The 21,013-nt window shown below is 43.3% G+C and overlaps 1 protein-coding gene across 1 annotated transcript; it reads left to right on the top strand.

Moving 5' to 3' along the window:
* Positions 1 to 48: 48 nt before the first annotated feature.
* Positions 49 to 15,681, top strand: AIMP3 (aaRS-interacting multifunctional protein 3). Its single transcript, XM_050175158.3, has 6 exons — positions 49 to 162; positions 690 to 789; positions 2,895 to 3,001; positions 8,976 to 9,071; positions 11,385 to 11,444; positions 11,536 to 15,681. The coding sequence occupies exons 1-6, from the start codon at positions 85 to 87 to the stop codon at positions 11,605 to 11,607; spliced, it is 513 nt and encodes a 170-aa protein (XP_050031115.1). The 5' UTR covers positions 49 to 84; the 3' UTR covers positions 11,608 to 15,681.
* The last annotated feature ends 5,332 nt before the right edge of the window (positions 15,682 to 21,013 follow it).

Raw genomic sequence — 21,013 nt, 5'->3', positions numbered from 1 at the left:
TGGGTAATGCTTCGGTCATCGCAACTCGCGCTGTTACAGCAAAAACAAACGCCAGCGTTAGCATCAATACGACCGGTGTCCAAGATGGTAGCCCACATAAAGCATTTTCTCGATTTCATGAATGTTTCTGCGGACAGTGTAAATATTCAGTTCAAAGAAAAGGTGAGCGACAGTTCAGTCCTTCCACTTCGATCCGCATTTCTAACCGCCTACTTCGACTTCGCGGGCACAAAACTGAACGGGGTTTGCCATATGTGTTTACGTGTTCATGCCGGTTGCTTCCGACACGAACTTCTCTTTTGGCGTCACCGATCGGCTACTCTGTTTACCACTCGCTGCCGATTCTGTCATGTCGCGTGAACGGTGCACTGATCACAGGGACGTCAAATTGGATAGGGTGCATGAACGAACTACGCCGTACATCTGGTAACCCCAGTCTCCATTCATTCTTTTTGTTGTTTTTGTAAGCTCTTATGTCATGGCCGGGAGGAAACTCATTCCACGTAGACAGGCGCACTACGCAGAACGGCGCCTCCGACACGTCATGTCGAAGAGGACGCTGGCTTTCGATGTATTTCTCACTGCGATGGATTAATTGCGCGCGTAGAGAAGCTGCGATCTCGGGTGGTAAACAGCTCTGCGGCTCTTCGAAACGGATGTGTGCTTTAACATTGCGACGAAATTTGCAGGTTCCCACGGTTAAGGTGGACTCTGGGCTTGAGCTCACAGGATGCGCGCCGATCGGACGGTACATCGCCGAGCAGTCGGAGAAAGGACGGACCGTTCTCGGTAAGGTGTTTCACTTCTGTCGAGGAGTATGAACACGGCAATCTACGCCGCCGTGAAGGGCAGTGGATGCGACTTTCACGTTATGTGCTGCTCGAGGATGTGTTGCTTTAACTGGATGTCCGATATAAAACAAAAAGTGTATGAATTCAAGTGGAAGACTTACCAGCTTTTAAACAATAAGAAATGATTGCCATTTTTTTCTCCAGTGAGCTTCATTGATTGCATGATGAGCGTACAGCTCGAGTAAAGAAAAGAAAAATTCAATACACTTCATGTTTGTGACGAAAATAGACGCAGCTAATGAATTGGCACTGCATTTAATACGATTGCCTTCGACTGGTTTGAATAACAAATTAAAGTGAAATAACAGCAAGACAAATATCCGATTGTGAAAGGACACCAGAGCGATACTTGCTTCAAGCAAGTTTGTTGGGACAAGTTCCTACAGCGGGCAAAATCGGCAACCGCGGAATCACTGCAGAAGTCACATTTAACCTCAGAACAATCTGCTTCTTTTCAATCTCTGCTCTCCCAAGTATTTTGCTGCTTGTGTGCTGCACCTAAAGGTAAATTGTCACCGATAAAGTGTGTACCTATCCCACAAAAGATGTCCTTCTCAGGACAAACTAAAAAGAAAAATTAATTAGTGTAATAGCTTTCCTCTCTCCCTCCCCCCTCTCGCTCCTTAGGAAGAGAAAGAAGGGGGTTGTGTCTGGGATTTTTGTGAATTTCAATGTTAACAGGTTAGCAGGTATGTCCTTAGTGTCCCTTTAATTCGATCCACTCCTTTCTGGTTTACCTTTCAAGTCTACAGGGTGTCCCAGCTAACTTTAGCCAGAGTTTAAAAATATGCGAATATGCATAGCTGCACAGTACCAAGGTACTGTTGTTTGCCGTCGGTTGGAGATACTCAGATTAGTTTTTGCATTCTGCCTAATTAGATAACTGGTCTTCAATAATCAAATTCCCAATTATTATAATAGATAAACAGTGTCAATGAGAAAATTGTAGAGCGACATGAAAAACTCCCGATACAGCCCTCTGTTGCTCAATACATGCTACATAAGAGTGTTTTTCCGAGCATGAAAGAAGCCCTCAAATACATACAAAGTGCCTTGAGCGGCCATTCGCACGCAAAGATGATCTAGGGACACTCGATTCAAAATTTTCAAAGCTAATGATCAAATTATAAAATTTGCTTTTGGTGCTCATTTAAGGGGTGCATATCACTACAACCTTGTTTAATGAAGCCCCACAGATCAGGTAAATTGAGATCAGTAAGGGATGCTTCCTTTAGAGAGATCTTTGAGGTTCTAATTCAATTTTTTTTTTACTTTAAATAATGCTAAAATAATTCATGGCCAATGCATATGTACTCTTCTCCATAAAAGTACTCCTGTTTCCGAAAGCTTTTGTACTCTTCTTTTCAACATTTCTTTTATTACAATCCAAAATGTGCAAGGATTGTGCCGACACAATTACATTTATTGAGCACATATACCTATGGCACCATGAAAAGATCCCAAAAAGTTCTCGGTTTCCTATGAGCAGTTGACATGTCATTCAAAATGCAAAACAGAGTGTTGTAACAACAGAGGTAGAATGCATTCTATGCAACTTAGGAACCTTATACACTCATCTGAAAAAAAGAAGAAAAATATTAGCACGAGTGAGTGATGACAGGAGTGGAAACATTCTGCTGCTCGGTGCTATAGTCCAGTGCTGCAGTTCGGTGCGGCATGCTGACAATAAGATAGCCAGATGATTTTCGCTCTTCATCTTGTGGAGGGAGGTGAAACTTTCAGGGGTAATCGTTTACAATACGAAACGGAAATCTCATGTGCACAGTGACGCACTGCATGCCAACGTTTGGTCTTGGCAACGGTCGTTGGTCTCGCCGATCTTGCATAGTGTGAAAGGCCCGACACTCGTTGTCTGCATGCCCATGAGTACCTGCACTGTGTAGCAAAATTTTTTGCATTCCTGTTGTCATTCAATTGTACTTATCCTTTTTTTCTTTAATGGTGAGTCACTTTGTTATTTTATAAAAGGTATACATAGGAAGGTCAATGCATGCTGATACTGTGCGGTGATGCTCGTTGCAGGAAAAGATGCCCAGGAGCGAGCTCTTATCCAGCAATGGCTTGAATACGTGGCTGTTCGGTGGGAACACGGCACACCCTCATCAGAAAGTGCTCACAGTATACTACAGGTATGGGTGCCTCTCTACACACATTACTCTCCGATTTTGTTTGCTTCAAACCTTCTTCTTTTTGTGCATGCGAGCTGACTATGCCTGAAAATTTCATAATCTCATCGCACCACCTAATTGTCTGCTGTCCTCTACTGCACCCATTCTGTAAATTTAATAGACTGCCAGTTATCTGTGCTACGCACCACATTAACTACCGAACTATACTGCATTGTCTTAATCTCGTCTACAATATCAGCTACACTTGTTTGCTGCCATAGGTGAGATTCATGACGGCAGTCGTCACCAATTACGTCCCATCGCTAGCAGAGTGAATTCCTGTTCTGGCGAGGAAGTGTTTTCTTAAATCTCAGTGGAGCCTTCACGATGTGTTTGCGCTTAGAGTAGCATAATTCTCCGACTTAAATTTAGGCAACACTGAAAGTGCCTGAAATGTGTAGTTTCTTGGACCGGGGATTTGAACCGAGGACCCTGTGTTTACGAATTCAACGCTCTGCCTCTACCCTATGCCAAATAAAGATTCGATCATAATAAAACAGAGTATGTGTCATTACAAAGTACTTCACTTTCTGACAGCATGTGTAATGAATAGAGACTAATTAAGGCATTGAATTTGCATATTCTTGCCCTTTTTGTAGGCTGACGCTTTACTCTGCTTATAATTCTGTCACCATCATGCCAGTGAAGCTATACTAACCTTTTACTTGTATATTCTGTCGCTTGCTTCATGTGTGGATAAAGCGAAAGGTGGTGTTCTTTTTGTTTAAGCGGCACTGGTACTCTTCATTTAAAACAGTATTAAAAGCATAATTATTTAGCACTGTAAGTTGGGCAAGCCGGTACAGATTCACAATAAGAAAGCAGCATAGTGTGAGACAGACGATGACAAAAAACGAAGGGTAGGACATATGCAGCATCATTATACCTGGGAAGTAGCTCACTGAAGTATCTCTGAAACTGCTTTTCCTAAAACCTAAGGAACAATTTGGGCAGAGGGCTGTGCCTCACAAGGAAGATTGTGAAGATGACATGAGTGAAAATATTAAGAGTGTATTGCTCACGTCCCCCCCATTCCTCAGCTCGTCTTTTCCACCTCATTAAGAACGACACCCATAGCTGCTCTCTCCTACCTACGGAAATAGCATGCCAGCGTGTCAAGTATGGAGGGCGTGGGAGTATTCATCACATGTGTGTCACGCCACAAGTAGGGACCAAATACCCCAACGCACTCTATGCTTACTGGGATTGCCCCAGAGCACTCCCTTCTCCGCACTTTTTAATTTGCTCGAAAATCCCTCCCTCCCTTTCGTATGCCTGGGAGAGCAGGACCGCTGCACTGCAAGCGTTGCCCCTACACTATGGCTGCTGCTCGTGGCTCACATCAAGCATGTTTATTAGATCCCAACAAATGTACTCAGCATCAAGACCTACCCGCTGTGGTTGCTCAGTGGCTATGGTGTTAGGCTGCTGAGCACGAGGCCGCAGGATCGAATCCCGGCCACGGCGGCCACATTTCGATGGGGGAGAAATGCGAAAATACCCATGTACTTAGATTTAGGTGCACGTTAAGGAACCCCAGGTGGTAAAAATTTCCGGAGTCCCCCACTACGGCGTGCCTCATAATCAGAAAGTGGTTTTGGCACGTAAAACCAAATATTTTTTTTTTAACTTGAGGACCTGGGACTCAGAGGGACTCCAGCAGCGACGACTCAGACTAAGGGTTGCCATGAAATAAAGTATCTCTCTCTTCCTTCTGCATAGACCTGTGTCACCTATACTCGCAGACAACTTTCTGTGACAGTGAAGGGAAAGCCATGGAGCCAAAGTGTGTACTTGTGATGGTCCTCTTGAAAGTACCGTATTTACTCTATTGTAACGTGCACCCGTCTTTCGTGACCAAAAAAATAAAAAAATGATAGCCTCAGTTGTAACGTGCACCCATTCCCCATGACCAAAAAATAAATAAATAAAATAAAAGAGTACAATACCGCACACCTCATGCCTTCATATAGAAATACTATTTTCTCTCATTTGGGAAAAAACAGATTTATTCCCGCTGCACCAAAGTTGCGATGAATAAAAACACAAATGGAAGCGGCATACCTTGTCGCCAAGATTTTCACTGCGCCGGTGTGAATTGCATGGGGCAATAAATATCACTCGTCGCTGTCAGATGACTCCTCATCGCTATCAACAGACCAAAGCATTTCATTCTCGGTGCCGTCCATGGCATTAGAAATCCCGCACTTCTTAAAGGCCTTGTTGACCATGGCAGACGGGATTGTGCACCATGCATCTTTCACCCATCCAGCAAAGTCCTGCAGCGAGGCACGCTTCATTTTATTGGCAGGCGTGAATTCATGGCAGCCACTGACAAGCCATTCGGTGTAGAGCACCTGAATTCTATCTTTCACTGGCTTCTTCAAACAAACATCAAGCGGCTGGAGCTGCGATGTCATGCCGCCAGGTATCACGACAAGGTTGGTGTTGCATGCAGCCATCGTGTCCTCAATGCGCTGGTCAAGGTGGCACCTGAACGTGTCGAGCACAAGCATCCCACACAGACCCAAAGTGCTGCCGGGTCTCTTCCGCCAAACGTTATCAATCCAGTCAGCGACCAAGTCTGTGGTCATCCAACCTTTTCCATTTTTTAAATTTGTGCGCACAATCACGTCACTCGAAAACACGATTCCTTTCGGGAGCGTCTTCCATCTGAATATAAGATACGGTGGCACCTTGTGCCCAACCGTAGTTCAACAAAGCCTTGTGGTGACTCTTGTTTTTTCGTGGCCAGAAGACAAAACACGCACTTGCTTCGCCCCCTTCTTTTCAACGGTTGTAGCAGCATGCATGTCAACGTAGAGCGGCGTCTGATCAGCATTTCCAATCTGTCCAAAGTAATAGCCGTTTCCGTGGCGCAACTTCGAAACGTACCGCTGAAAACTGTGCAATTTCTCTTCATATTCTTTGGGCAATTTTCGGCATATCCCTATGCGCCTTCGAAGAGAAAAACCTTTTCTTTTCATAAACTTTGATAGCCAGCACCTGCTCGCTTTGAAGTCACTCCACATTAGCCCTTTCTGTGGGGCTAACTGCATCGCCTGTACTTTAAGCAGATCGGTTGTCACAGGTTGCTATGCCGCTCGCTGCTCTTGCACGTATTCTGCGAGTAGCTCTTATGTTTTGGCAAAGCGGCCCTGCTTCGGTCCACTGAAACCCTTCCTTGTTGCTTTGCTGGTGAAAATATTCTTCTGCTTGCACCAGTCTTGCACACAAGTTTCGGGAACTCTGAACACCCGTGATGCGGCCCGATTTCTGTCCGTCTTCGCACACATGATAATTTTCCTTTGAAATGCGGCATCATGGTGGACTTGGCGTGTCTTCGCAGTCGGTGCTTCCATGTTGATTGAATAAACGCAGAAAATGGGAAGACAGGCGGTAGACTAGGTTGCACTTGCGCCTGGTTACATGTACAACATGGAGATATGCATATGGATGAAGCTACGGCAGCTAGGCTAGAAGCGCGTACGAGGTGGCCATTTTTCTAATGCCAATGGCGATATGTTAACGCGGATTTAGGGTCGTACTCGATTCCAACGCACATGCAATTTTTGGACCCGCTTTATTGGAAAAAATGTGTGCGTTAGATTCGAGTCAGTACTGTAGTTTCACAGTCTCAGTTGCATTAGTTTAAGCTGCGGAATAGAAAACATGGGCATTTCATTCACTGCGGTGCTTACGTTAAAATAAGATATAAATACACCTTTCAGTATTAAGCTTCAACTTTATCTCTTCACTTTTCTCTTCCGTGTTTTGGTGAGCGCGAAACTCGGAAGTAGCAAGCTATGCTGAGTCAGTACTGCGAGAAACTGAAACTGACTACCTGGTGCATTAATACACATGAGCACAAGCTCTGCTCCTATACCTTTTTTTTCATTGCCACAGAAAGTTGTCTGGGAGTATAGCTTTCGCATGTTTTTCCTTTCTGCGGCATATCTGCGTAAGTGCCAACTTATACAATTTTATCATAAGATGCTTGACTTTTTGAGCTTGTTCTTGCAATTGTCGTATTGACACTGATAATTTTACTATATCTTACTTGCGTCCAATTTAGGGCAATATACTGATTTCAGTTAGTGCAGCACTGATTTCTAAGGAATACAGATGCGGTCTTCGACTGCTTTCGAGAGCTTGATTTTTCAGACTCGCTCCATTATTGAGACCTAACCATAGCAGTGCCGCCAACTCATAGAACCAATGTACGACAGTAACCGAAATTTCAGCTGTTGTCGCGTGTATGTTCCATGACTAAACTTCACAAACACTCTACTAATTTGTCTTGCTGTTATGAGCAATTAATAGCGTAAATAAGCAGATTTCATAAAGACTTCTTGAACTCTCAATTCAAAATTACAGTCCTGTGTCATCTCAGTGATTGCTCAGTGACAACTCGCCACGGTAGCACCCGTGTTGAACTGCTAAGCACAAGGTCATGGGTGCAATTCTGGCTGCATTCCGATGGAGGCAGAATGCAAAGATGCCCATTTATTACACATTGGGTGTTCGCTAAACAACCGCAGGTGGTCAAAATTCATGCGACCCCCCCCCCCCTCCTCCACTACGGCGTGCCTCATAATCATACCCTGGTTTTGGCACATAAGACCCCAGAATAACTTTTTTTACACCACCTTAGCTATGTCGACATGTTTTGTATATTGTCCTCAAACACAAAGACAGCTTGAGGGCATAATGGCTTTTAAATTTGGTTCTTATTACCAATTCGTATGTTACCAACCTGACAAACCCTCTTTTTTTTTCAATGCCATGATTAGATGTGCAAGGCAGCATATCTCTATGTATGTGTACAACGTAACCGTCTCCTCGTGACCATTGTCATAAAAAGTGTCTTTATTGACATAAACACGGAGATGAGGGCATAGCAACACATGGTAGGTTGGAATGTTGATGCTACATTTTGGATTTTAATGCAAACTCACAGTATTCTAAATGCACTTCACAGGTGCTTTTCATCTGTGGCAATACAACATTCTTGATCAAAGTAGTGTCTATCTTCAGAAAAGCTGATGGCATTAATGTGATCAAACTACCACAATATAGTTGTGTCTATATTGTAGACATATGTGTCTACGATGGATATGTTATGTAATCGCTTCAGAGTTAATATTGAAAAGGACTGAAAGCAATGTGTGTTATAACGTATGAGGGATCGCACGAGGACGCAGTGCAAGTAAGAAAGGCGTTCGCAAGTTGCGCATCACTGGTAGGATTTGTTGTGTGCCCGACTGCAGAGAAGGCAAACTAGTTAGGCCTGCATCATTCTGTAAATATATTTTTACTAAGGGCATGGTGAGAGAATGTCGGCACTTTTTCAAGAATTGAGCTTACTTTGCAGCTTGCCTATGGTGCAAGCTTTAAAGGGATACTAAATAGAAAAATGATTCGAACTGTGTAAGTAAATTATCCTTCTACAATACCAAAAAAAGGCACTGTTACTTTGGGAAGAGACTTGGTTGACTAGAAAAGACGCTATACAGAAAGGCAGGTGGCAATGCCCCCTTGGAGGTTCCCACACCAGCCAGCTGTGATGTCATGGAGTTTGACAGCTTTTGCTCATGCCTAGTTAAGTACTTTGTCGGCAAACATTGGCTGCCCACTATTGTAAAAGAACCAAAGACTGAACTTATCGGGTTCGGGGAACTATTGCTGCAACACAATGGCTGAGAGTAGAACATATTGAAATCCATGATGTTGCAGTGCGGTGCTGATGCTGGGATTTCAGTGCGAAATTCAAGAAATACAACTGTGACCTTAACTTTTCTCTTGTAATAGTCAACCAATTACTGCGAAATTAAGTAAAATAGTGCTTTCGAAGAATACTTTAGAAGTTTAAACTGTTTCAATTTTTTTTTCTTTAGTGTCCTTTTAATGCTTGGCTTTGCTTTCAACATTTCAGGAGCTGGACAGTTACCTAGCGGACCGATGTTTCTTTGTGGGCATTTCACTGACTCTGGCTGATGTCTTTCTTTACTACAGTCTTCATCCCACTGTTGTAAGTCTTCGGTACTTTGTCTTCTCATCAGTTGATTCTCATTAACAATTTGGCAGTTATTCGCATTGTATGTTTAAACAAAGAGCACGGTGAAATCATGTGCACCTCTCAATCACAGTGAAAACGCGGGGAAGACAGGAGATTGAATTTCAAGACGATGAACAAAACAAGAACAAGGTAGAAGCGGGAGCCAACAACAAGTCCACTTGTTGAAACGTTGGTTCCCGCTTTTACCTTGTTGTCATTTTGCTCATCGTCTCAGTCGCAGTGCATCATGTGCCACTTTTCAAAATTTCACCTGTTGTGCCAACTTTTGTTGCACAGTGAGTGTCATCTTCATTCCTGTGAGCATATCTTTTCTTTAATGCAGTGTGCTAGTATCTTACTCTCAGTACCACTTCATCCTTCGATTCTGAAATCTTTGATTAGTGATCTGGTGACACAAATCTTAAGCTTTTTTAGTTGCCGGCTATCACTCTCTTAAATTTAGCTTTCATTCAGTGCCGCTCGAGTGCTCTTTCTCCTAGCGCAACACAGAATTATTTTTGTACAAGGGAAAGCTCAAACTTAAGTTTTGTCATAATTTGGCCCTTCGTCACGTTTGGTTCATCTGCTCCTCAGGAATGCTTCCACAAACTTTGTCTGTAGTGTTTCTCAGGTGTATGTAATTTTTTCTGCCCCCAGTCGCAGGACAGGAATGCAGCCTACTCGAGTTAAGAGCATTGCCTGTGTCAGAACAAAACGAAAACAAAAATGAAACGAAACGATATATTGACCGGAACAAAGATGTTACTGAAACATTATTTATTATTTTGTTTCGGAGTGAAACCAAAATATTTATAACAGTTTTCGGTTCGAGGGGAAAGTCAGCAATCCAAAACAGCCGACAATAGGCAACGTCAGAATTAGTGCATATCTCATAGGTCCGCATAAGCGCACATCTCAGGCAAGGATAGTGTGAGCGATAGCCAGTTGTGTCTTCCACTAATCTAAGCCTGCCGCTCGGTGCACTAGTAGATCGGCATCATAGCAAAACCCAGGGCTTGTGTGCTGAAGAGCTTATCGTTTCATTTTCTACGGGTACAACGCTTTGTTACCAAAGTTTTATCGTTCATTTAAATTCATTTTATCGGAACACCGATCTCACACTTTGGCGTGTGCACTTGATGACGTGCTGCTTCTGAGTCTCGAGGCACTGAGCATGATCTTATAATTCATAATTCACTTATTGAGAAATATAATTACCACTATATTTTTAGCATTACCTTGCTTCGAAAGTTTTTTCATGCAAACCAAATCCGTTAAGAACCGGTACGTAACTTTTTTCAGTGTAATGAAGCTAAAACCAGAACTAAAAACATTTCGTTACCACACCCTGGTGACTATTTTCCCCATATCTTATTGTTTGGAAGCTTTCCCTGTTCCTGCCTGCCACCAAATGGCACTAAATTTTTGGCATTCAAACTGCATGATTAGGTCAAACTGTAGGTCTGGGCTTCTTGATGATTCATGACATCAGCACTGGTGTTGTGTTAGCTCAATTTACTTATATGCTAATTAGATTTACCACATGTTATAAAAAGTACTTTGCTTGTGCTTCTGGACCAGGAACTTAAATACTGTCATAATTGACATGACATTTTCAACACACACACACACGTATGTGTGTGTGTGTGTATTTATGTATGTAGGTTTCCTTTTGCAATAAATTATTGTCCAAACATTCTAAACACTAGAAAAATGCTGGCAAACATCAGATAACTTTAAACAATGAACTATAATATAGTTCTTTCTGGGAACCAGTTTCAACGATGCTGACCAGTCAAGTTCAATTTATCCAGTGAAGGCCAAGATTGAGATCCAAATAACAGAAGTTTGGGCCCAGAGAAAAGTATGGGCACCAGCCGGGACACTAGGTAGGGGTCGAATTAACTGGAGTTGAATTAGCAGAAGTCTACGTTATTGGTTGAATGAGCTACAGCATCATTATCTAGAATTATTGTTACACAACGTTGGCAGATGTTGCCGTGCATCGTGATGTCACCGTACTGTCTGTGACGGCAGGTCCGTATTCCAACACCAACTTTGATATCAAAATATCAAATATGTTTGCCAACCTTAGTAAATGTCGAGTGTCATGTTTGTGCCTGCGAGTGACGTGTTAGAATTTCTACTTCAAAAATATGTATGACTGCTCCTCTAAAGTCCCTTGTGATTTTTATTCTATAATAGCAGTCGCAAACCCATCTTGATGTTCTTGGGTGCACTGTTTGCCGTTTTTTATAATTGTGGCTTCTCTGTCTTCTCTTCTAGTTGTCACTGACATTTAAGGAGAAGGAGAAATACGGTCATCTCTGCCGTTGGTTTGACCTGGTGAGTCTGCCCATCTGCGTTTTTTCATGACTCCTGCCTTTGCAAACAGAATCGTTTTGTTGATGAGGCATCCTTGGCTGTGACATCGCAGGTTCAGCATCAAGACGGTCTTCGACAGAATCTCCCAATCGTAGTTTTCACCAAGACCCGGTTGTACCTCTAACGCCACATCCTGGGACGACCTCTCTGAATACATCATGGGAACACTTCTCAGTCACAGTACATGCTATGATTGTGTATCTTTTAGTTCTGTTTTGTGCACTTTATGCTTGACTCTGTCTTTTCTCTTCTGCAGTCTGTAATTGTGTTGTGGGATGAGCTCAGAATTTTGGTGCTAGCTTATTTGCCCAACATTGACTTACAGGATTATGGAAATCAGTTCTCTGTGTGATTGGAGAGTAGTGAACAGGGCAGGTTAGTACTGAATCATGCTAACAGTTGGTACTGATTCATGACTGGACATGTTAGGGTGCATTCAGACCAATGATTGATAAGAGCTTGCATGACCGACCACAGCTGGCGACTAAGCAGTGGCTCACAGCAACCGATGCTAGCTCCACCAAGTGAAATTCGCTCGTTTTCTACACCGACATATCTCGTAATTGGCGCCATTTGCATCTGCTGGCATCACCATCACCACGTAAATTAAGTGTCAGCATATATTAGCGTCCTGCTCTCGTTCCGGTGATTGGTTCAGCATAAAGCTAAAAGATTGAGTTGTAAAGAACGGACCTAAAACAGTGGCTTTCCGACAAAAGTGATCTTTGCAACCAACTTTAGATGCATGACCTCTGTAAATTGCTGGTGTGATTGAACCATTACTTTGTGAAGTGCAACACTTGAAAAGGGGTATTCCTTTTTATCTCAGCTCTACGAGGCATGTTCATGTCATATGTAATGTTTATCAAAGGCAGATTATTCCTTTTTTTGCTGACAGCAGGTTTATTGACTATGATTTATAGGGTGGCAGTTCAAATGTGATAGCGTGACCGAAGCATTGATTGAGGATGTCACATCCACGATATTGCATCCCTGTAGGCTCACTCACTACAAACGTGCATATGCCTTTACTGTGTGTATGCAGGTTGTTTTATTCCTTTAAAAGTAATGTTTCCCAATTAATAGTGACCGAGTACTTATATATGATTTCCTGTACGATGTAAAAATAGGTGGTGGTCTACTAATGCTGACCTATTTATGACTGATACAGTGTTCTTTTTTGTGTGCGTTTTGTTTAAGCAGTTGCTAAAAGTAGCTGTCAATTGTTCTTTTTTTTGTCTCCTCGGTTGCTTGTTTCATAAGCTTCTTCACTGAACGTACTGAGACAATTTCAGTGGCTTTTTGACGCGGTTGTTGCAGTTGCTCGTCTACCTCTTTGTTATTTATGCGCCTGTCGGTGGGTCCTTTTAAGCATGCTCGAAAATGACGAATAACTTTTGTTTCGTCGGCATGTGGTGTATTTATTATTTGTGGTGATTCACTGTCGTCTTCTGAACCCAGTTCTCTGCATATGTTGCTACCTAAGTGGTAATATCGTGTGATATTTGTGAAGCGACGTCGCGAGACTTTTCATGATCATTTATTGGGCTCTATGTGGAAATGTAATGTCTCGGGTTAGGTGATTCACTCCAGAACATGTGTCCATGCACATGGTTCGGTGTTTGTGGTCAGTTTTGTCACGTTATTAACATGTTCCCTGCTGTTCTCGTCTATGCACGTGGCTCATGCACAACTTATGTTAAGTGTCTTTGCATAATCTTTCGTGAACGCTGTAAGTGATATAAAGTGATTGAACGTAACGTGTCTTCGGCTGGAGCTGACGTTTAGACAACGAGGCCACTGTTTATTACCTCTAGTCTCGATATTCCTGCAAACAAGTTCTGTGCGAAGGCTATCGGTAGTTTCTTGTTCTTTAGTGACTAGTGTATGATTGAGCTGTGAGCATTGATTAAATCACGACGCAGCTTTCTGTTTAGTTTCATGGTTGCTTTCCTAGCACACTGACACAAATATGTCCTAATGGACAGTGCGAGTATTCATCTTTCTAGCCAGCAAACAACTCTCTTATGCAAATTTTCTGCTTCACGCTGTTTCTTTGGCACGTACTGTGGAACCTTTTTATAGTCAAATCTTTAGGACTGGAAAAAAATCGCTGTACCAGTGTCTTCACTATAGCTGTAGTTCACCTTTTGTAATTATGACGTTTCCTAAGCATAGTAGGTTGATTCTCGGTGAAAAGAGTGTAAATTTGCTTTTTACTGAAACGCACATTTCCAGGCTACTATCATTAAACATACAGATGCTGCCGCCATTTGTCTGATAGGAAAACTGTGAACACCCATGTAAGAACTGTAGGCAGCTAGTACACATAGGAATTGTCGCATAGTAAATGAAACGATGTGTGGAAACCATGGTGCGTATATTTTCATTGCTTATTCCGTCATCTTCAGCAAGTCAGTACTTCGTTCCTTTATTCGTTGTGTTATTTTTTTTTATGAACAATTATTTATGTTGTTCCTTATATAGTAAAGAAATGTACCTTTTTCTTTTATATATCCACTTCTCCTCTGTATCTGTCTATTATATAAGTGAAAAGATCCATCACTGCCTGTGCGAGTATGATCGTGATGAGCGTTTCTCCTTGTAGGTGTTCACTATATGCGGGTTTACTATAATGAGGTTCTACTGTATTTGTTTTTTTGGTAGCTTTTTCTTAGTCTCCAATAGAATGATTTTCTGCTACGTTTGATTCATTCTTCCTTTTGCATTCGTTGATGACCTCTTTTTGAAACTGGATGATTGTGACATGCTTCAGCACTTTTCTTAAGCAAACAGTACCACTCACTATTTAAGGTTTTCTGTTTACATATGGCACTTTTGTATAAACAGACCAGCTTATTAGGCACTCTTCAGTTGTTTCACCGCATTAAGTAGTGTGTTTCGATTGTGCATCACGCAAGGCTAATCGCCGTAAAGGCTACAGAAAAGAAAACAAGAAACCTTACTGCATGAAATAGAGCTGCAGAAAAGTAGAAGGTATGAGAATGGGGTCCCGTTTTTTTTTTTTTAATACCTTGGGAGTGTCGCATAATCATGCATGTTACCCCCTTCCCCGTTTATAATCCTTGAGAAGAAAAAAAGAACATATAGCCCACATATGGAAGTGGGGGCATATGTTATTAAAACCTATATAAACAGTGGTGCACAAATCTGCATAGGTCAGTGCTCCAAAAGTGTTTGCTCAGACCATTGCTTCCATGATCAGTTAATGCGTGTGCGACTCTGGAGGTCTCGGAGGCCATGGTTCAGACAGCAGTCCAATATAATCCAGTTGAAACTCCACCCACAAAACCACGCTGCACTTGTGCTTCGTGCATCTGCACTCTGAAACATAGTTGCCGAAGGATGCCAATGTACTGTCATGGAAATGAGTCTGGTACATCCAAGTGTAACCTCGATGTAACGAACACGGATATAACGAATAATTGAATGTAATAAAATACATCTAAAATGATTGTTGCTAATATCAGCATGTAACAAATATATGCTCGGAAAGAATACCCAATATAGCAAAAGTATTTGCGTGGCGGATACGATTTTACGATAACAAGGTTCGACTGTATCTAATTTCTCTTTTAGTTTCGCAGCGCTGTATTTGCAACTGTGCACCTAGGTTGTCATCGCGATTATAATTCCTAGTAGTATTAGGAGTCTGGTAGCATGGTAAAGTCTGCAAATATTGTGAGCAGTGTACAAGGCCAGATATTGAAACTGCTCTAATTCTATTTCTTCTTGCATGCCATCACTTGCCCTAGTAGTTTGCCTGTTATCTCTCTGGAATTGGCCTACAGAGAGCAGTGGATGGTGAAAATGAAACCGAATCAAGCTAATAGTTGCATTACGCTAGCCTAGAAAGTTTCTTGGCAAATGATCTGAAGTATGTGCCACTTACTGGACGTTATCAAGTACTCCGGGCACCAGTGAAGTGTAGATAAGAGTCTGCATGAAAATTTCATTTATAAGGCTGTTGAAAAATGTGAAGGCAGGTAATTTCAGAAATGTGCATATTGAACACCTTGCATTATTTGTCGAAGTCCTCCTCTGCTCGTTTCACTGTGCACCAATGATATTGATGTTGGGATTGGGTTTGAAACCAAGGTGATCAAAGTTTGTTCTCGGGTTTGCCTTCTGTCTTGGTAATAAAGGACTCCACTGCCCTTGGAGAACCTCTTGAAAATGAGTCTCGCATACTGTGCATTTGATTTCATTTTAAAGGGTTCTTTTCAATACATTTCATAAAGGTCTGCCTTTTCCTTCTTGTGGCCATGGCACATGGCCCTTTCACGCTTCTTCCTGCAGGAAGAAGCGTGAAAGTTTACTGTACGATTTGGTCCGATGTAATCAATGATCGTTTTTCATGAGAAAATAAAAAAAATCGGGGAGAACCCATTTCACAATGTGGCGACACACCACGCTGCTGAAAGCACAAGGGTGCAAGCTTACGGCAAAAGTGTAGCAGAGCCCAAAAGCACGTGTTCTTTGTAGCCATTAGTGGCCAAATCAAGCCACTGCTGAAATGCGTCAAGTATGAGCCGTGTATTGCATCCAGGCACTCTCTCTCGCCAAACAGGTTTACGGATTGAAGACACTACTTACCCCCGAAAAAAGAGAAGTTTATAATTTTAGAATCTGCCTATGTTAGGGAGACAATTTTCGCATCCAGGCCAGATTACAGCATTTCTAGTGCCTATTATTATTATTATTATTATTATTATTATTATTATTATTATTATTATTGCCCTCAGAACCATACTTTGACATATGTACTCACTAGGGGTGTGCAACTATCGAAATCTTTGAATATGAATGGAATACGTATACTTAGCTTCGAAAAGTGGATCAAATATTGAATATTGATATGCACATGCATTCATTAGTAAGTTGGTTTAATTTGTTACGTTGGAACATTGCAATTGCGTTGTCAGTGTTAAAAAACTAGACTAGTTAGCCGTTATACTAAAACAGTGTATTTGTCTCATGTTAACTTGGAAAATTTAGACATTCCCACCAGCTGGCCTATCCTGCCTGCCCTTATTATACCGCATCAAATGCCCGTAAACTCGAAGGCATTTGACGCTGTGGCAGTCATCACTCGTCGCACTTGCTGTTATCAGTAAGCTCAGAATTGGGGGGGGGGGGGGGGGGCTGAAAAAAAGGAAGAATCCGCGCTGTATGCAAATCCGTGCCCCTTGCTACTGAGAGGCTGGCTTTTCCGCAAAGTTTCAACGTTTAGTAGCTAAGTATGCTTTACAGGCGAAATTTTGCTAGCAGTGCGGAGTCGTCGCAATATTCTGCACAAGATCACGCCGATATTCGTAGATTAAATAGTAACAGATGCCAAGAACCGTGTCTGCTCCCGCACAGCCATCAATTTATTCTTTATTCGAAAATTTGTATCCGACCGAATATTGGAACATTTTCGAATATCTATTTTTCTAATCGAATTGGAATATTAAAGATACAATATTCCAACTGTTTGAATATTCGGGCACTCCAGTACTAGCATTTGGTATGAAATTGTACTGGCGCGTCCTTTTTTTTCTTGAAAATCGTAAGTCCACGAGTGGGCTACGTGCCCGAAGCCGTAAAGGTTGGCCCCAAGATGGCGACAGTGTCTCCACCCTGTAAACCTGTTAGGCATCGAGGCACCCTATTCCCTCTGGGCGCGCTGCGCCATCTATCAGATGCCATCAATCGTCCCGCGTGCTTTGTCCCCTACCCCCCCCCCCCCCTCTTCCTGGCCTCCTAAACTGCACTAGACTGCACCAGTGGGGCACCGGTGCGTGCTAACGTAGGGTCCCTAGATAAAGAAAAGGTTCCAAGGTGACGCCATTCTTTCATCTAGCCGCCATCCTCCTCCTCCTCGCTATCTTACCATTGCCCGTACGTGATTGGCTTAGTGTGATCACGTGGCATCTGCACGTGACCGCACTGGTCGCTAGCGCTCCTAGGAAGTTTCAAACTTGTTCAACGTAGAACACGGTTTACGCCAATATAGTCGTGAATAATGATTTAATGCACGAAACACAGTTTCAAAAACGAGTATTGGTAGTAAACGTAGTCCGACTACATTTTGTGCGAGTGCAGCTATTTGTTTTTACACATGGGTTGGTAGGTTCGGAACCTTTCGGAGGGCTAGAGAAGGGGAGCGGTAAAAGAACAGTGGCCGTATACCTTGTAACTTATGCAGGAGCCTTGTGATAACGCTGAGAATTTATCCCTCGCTGGCCGCGGGTATTCTTGGAACAGCAATAAAGTATCGGGCTGCTGCGCTCGAAGAAACTGTGTGACGCGGGTTGAAATATTTCTTATTAAATTGGGGAACGGGGAACACGAAATGGCTGACGCAGGCCTGTAATTCTAGTCGTATTAATATAGTAATGGGTCAACGTAGGTGTCAGGAAATCACTGAGAGCGGTGGGATCACAGCTGGAAAAGCATGTTGGTCGGCAAGTTGAAGCGGCCTAGGCCGGAGCGTTCCGCGGGGTATTAGTATAAAGAGCGGCCCCAGCGCATCTTGTATACCGCCGGCACGGGGAACCCTCTGCGTGCCTCCAACCCATGGGCCAGTCCAGGTTCCATCTTTGGTGTCTATACGTTGCCTCTTTGGTGTCCTGGAGGCGCCGCCGTAGTATGTTAGTAAATTATGCCACGCTGTTTACTCGCACTGGTTGCTCGATTTGCGTGCGGCGCGAAATGAGGAAGGGCCCTTGTGGAACGTTACTGAAGTGCGCGGGCAAATTGGCTGTTTCATTATTTTTTGATAGTCAGCTGATGCTCCATAGCTCCCGGCGGCGGCGGGAATGCATCTGTAAAAACAGCATCTGTAAGATCGTCTAAAGCAGCCGAATTGGATACATGGTTTGACGACAGTTCACGCGAAATCGTTAAAATGTTTACAAATTATTTCCCTTTCTTTGGTGCGGGGTGAAATTGAATACGCGTTACACGGCTTCCTCAAGCACACAATCACAATGATTTTGCACTGCGCCGTCTTGGTACATTACACATCTACAGCCACTCTTACTTTGAGTAGAGGACTGGTAAGCCAGAAATGAAGCGAAAACAAAGGACTGGTGGGGACGTAACCTTCTATGCACCAGGTCACCCTGGCCTCATGGATTTTGATGGCGGCTGCATGTCCAGGCCTGGTTAATTTTTTGTCGGCAAAGGTGATCTACACCGTATTCTAAAGGAGACAAACACGGAATTTTGCAACATTCGAGAACTTTTACGGCGCCACAACGGCCAAAGTATGAAAGAATACTTCGAGACCAGTGAAATAAAACTGAAGTACCGGCGCTGGTGTTCCCAGCGCCAAATTCAGAACATGAATCTTTCACCTTTACGTTCTTGTTTAACAATACATATATAACTAAAATTATCAAGAAATAGAGTTTTCAACGAATATTTTATCAGTCCGAATTATTTATTATTTCTCTTTAGTGTCCCTTTAAAAGCCTTGCCAGGAAACACGCACATGGTGTGGTGGTAACAGGATCCACTTACGCTTTTAATTACATTGCCTCTGAGATAGGCCTGCAGCGAATTATTCGTCGACACTACGAAGGCCGGCGTCATCAACTGAACAACGTATACTAGCATACAAAATACGCATCCTCCCGACACGGTCTGACGGCGACAAGAATATTGAGCACGTATATGAAAATCAGAAGCAAATAAAAAAGCATATTTCAAGGAGGCAAACAGGCAAATTCTTTCGTAGAAAAGCTATTTGCAGCTGTTTCAAGCGAACAGTGACGTAGCCAGAAGTGATTCTCGGGGAGGGAACCTCAAAGGTGCGGGGAGAGGGAGGTAGCGGGGAGGGGGTTTGGAAGACCGCACACTAAACAGAAATTTCACGAAGGGGCGGGGAGTGACCGCGGTTACTACTCCCTGGCAACGCCACTGCAAGCGAATAAGCATCAAGGCAAACTATGTGACATACGTTGATTCTCGACAGTGGCGTCTACCGCTATACCAGTGTTTGAGCTCCCAACAACTGCTTGCGCCGCCGATCGGTTAACTGGAGAGAGGAGAAATTAAAGGGCGAGCTGAACTGCAAACAACCGGTGTGACTTCTGGACAGCTGAGCAGTGGAGAAATAAAAGGGTGAGCTGAAATGCAAACAAATGGTGTGACTTCTGGACAGCTTAAGAGAGTATAAATAAAAGGGCGAGGTGAAATGCAAACAACTTGTTTGACTTCTGGACGGTGCTACCGCGCAAATCGCTGAAGCTTCGTCTGCTGTGAACTTCCAAATATCCCCATGATTTCCCTTACTACACGGGCCTCGCGGGACGAGAGGGCCCTGTATACGCACTTGGAAAATTTCGGCAAGTGCATGCACTGCAGAAGATCGGCTGCCCATATGTCAACGGATCAACAACTGCGGGTGGGTGGCGACCGTGAACAATGATGCACAGGGCTCAAACCCGTTAGCAACAACGCGAGGACTCGTTAACATTTATGAGCTTCCATGCGCCCGCGCGATGTCGGGGCTCTCTGTAGGATGAATGATCCTTCCTCAGAATTTACGAGCCACATCGATATGCAATGGGAAGGGAAGAAATGCGCGTCGACGAATGGGAAGCGACTCGCGATTGAGTATCACTCGGCGGCTGCTGCATTTTGTGGCGCTGCGACTGATTTCGGCATTTCTTCTCAATTTGAGGCGTGTGGCTGCCCAGCTCGCGCATTGAGCGCTGCGACGGGAATCGAGCGCGCGCTTCTTTGCGTAGCGCGGCCATGACGAACAATGTATGCAGGGTGTTCCAGCTATAACTTTGTCCAGGGTTTAAGAATATGCAAATGCGACGTAGCTCGACAGAACAAAGGCAATGTTGTTTGCCATCGCTTGTCGTCGGCAAACGGATTACTCAGTTTAGCTTTTGCATTATGCCTAATTAGTCAATTAGTCTTAATAAACTAATCAACTTCTCAAATATTATAGTTAGATGAAAAGTGTCAATGAGAAAATTGTAAGGCGACATGAAAAAAACTCCCGATACAGGTTTATGTCCCTCAATGCATGCTACATATAAGTGTTTTTCCGAGCGTGAAAGAAGCCCGCAAAATGCACGCAAAATTGCAGCACGACTGGCCGCTCGAGGCACTTTGCGTGTATTTTTTTTTCGATCTCAATATCCAGCGTTCACTCGGACTTGTTTGCGTCACATGTGTAGTCGACTGGGCCTTTACACAAGCGATTAATTTTCCTGGTTCATTTCCCTAATGCCCGCCTCGATGACTGACGAATCAGCCCTACCGCCAAAATTTGTCAGCAGTTCCTAAATAATGTTCGACTCTCCCGTCCCACGAAAAAAAAAAGTGAGCTATGAAAAAAAAAAAAAAAAAGACCCCGTTAACTTTCGCCAGTCACGGGTGCTCGAGCAATGCGCCTGATGACGTTCGCAGTTCCGACCAATCAGGTATGGCGAGGAACGCCTGTCTTTCTTTAAAACGCTGGCGAACGACCTCACCGACTGGTATTAGGCTATAACCGAGAA

Source organism: Dermacentor andersoni, chromosome 9 (assembly GCF_023375885.2).
Source record: "Dermacentor andersoni chromosome 9, qqDerAnde1_hic_scaffold, whole genome shotgun sequence".
NCBI classification, from domain to species: Eukaryota; Metazoa; Arthropoda; class Arachnida; order Ixodida; family Ixodidae; genus Dermacentor; species Dermacentor andersoni.
The sequence above is the reverse complement of the archived record's forward strand: the minus strand, read 5'-3'. Positions and strand labels throughout refer to the sequence as shown.

Bases quoted from the DNA above. Each gene is read 5' to 3' on its own strand.
- AIMP3 (XM_050175158.3), top strand. From the start codon at position 85: ATGGTAGCCCACATAAAGCATTTTCTCGATTTCATGAATGTTTCTGCG. The intron at 163-689 runs GTGAGCGACAGT...CGAAATTTGCAG, and splicing joins ATATTCAGTTCAAAGAAAAG to GTTCCCACGGTTAAGGTGGA. The intron at 11,445-11,535 runs GTGAGTCTGCCC...GTGACATCGCAG, and splicing joins TCTGCCGTTGGTTTGACCTG to GTTCAGCATCAAGACGGTCT.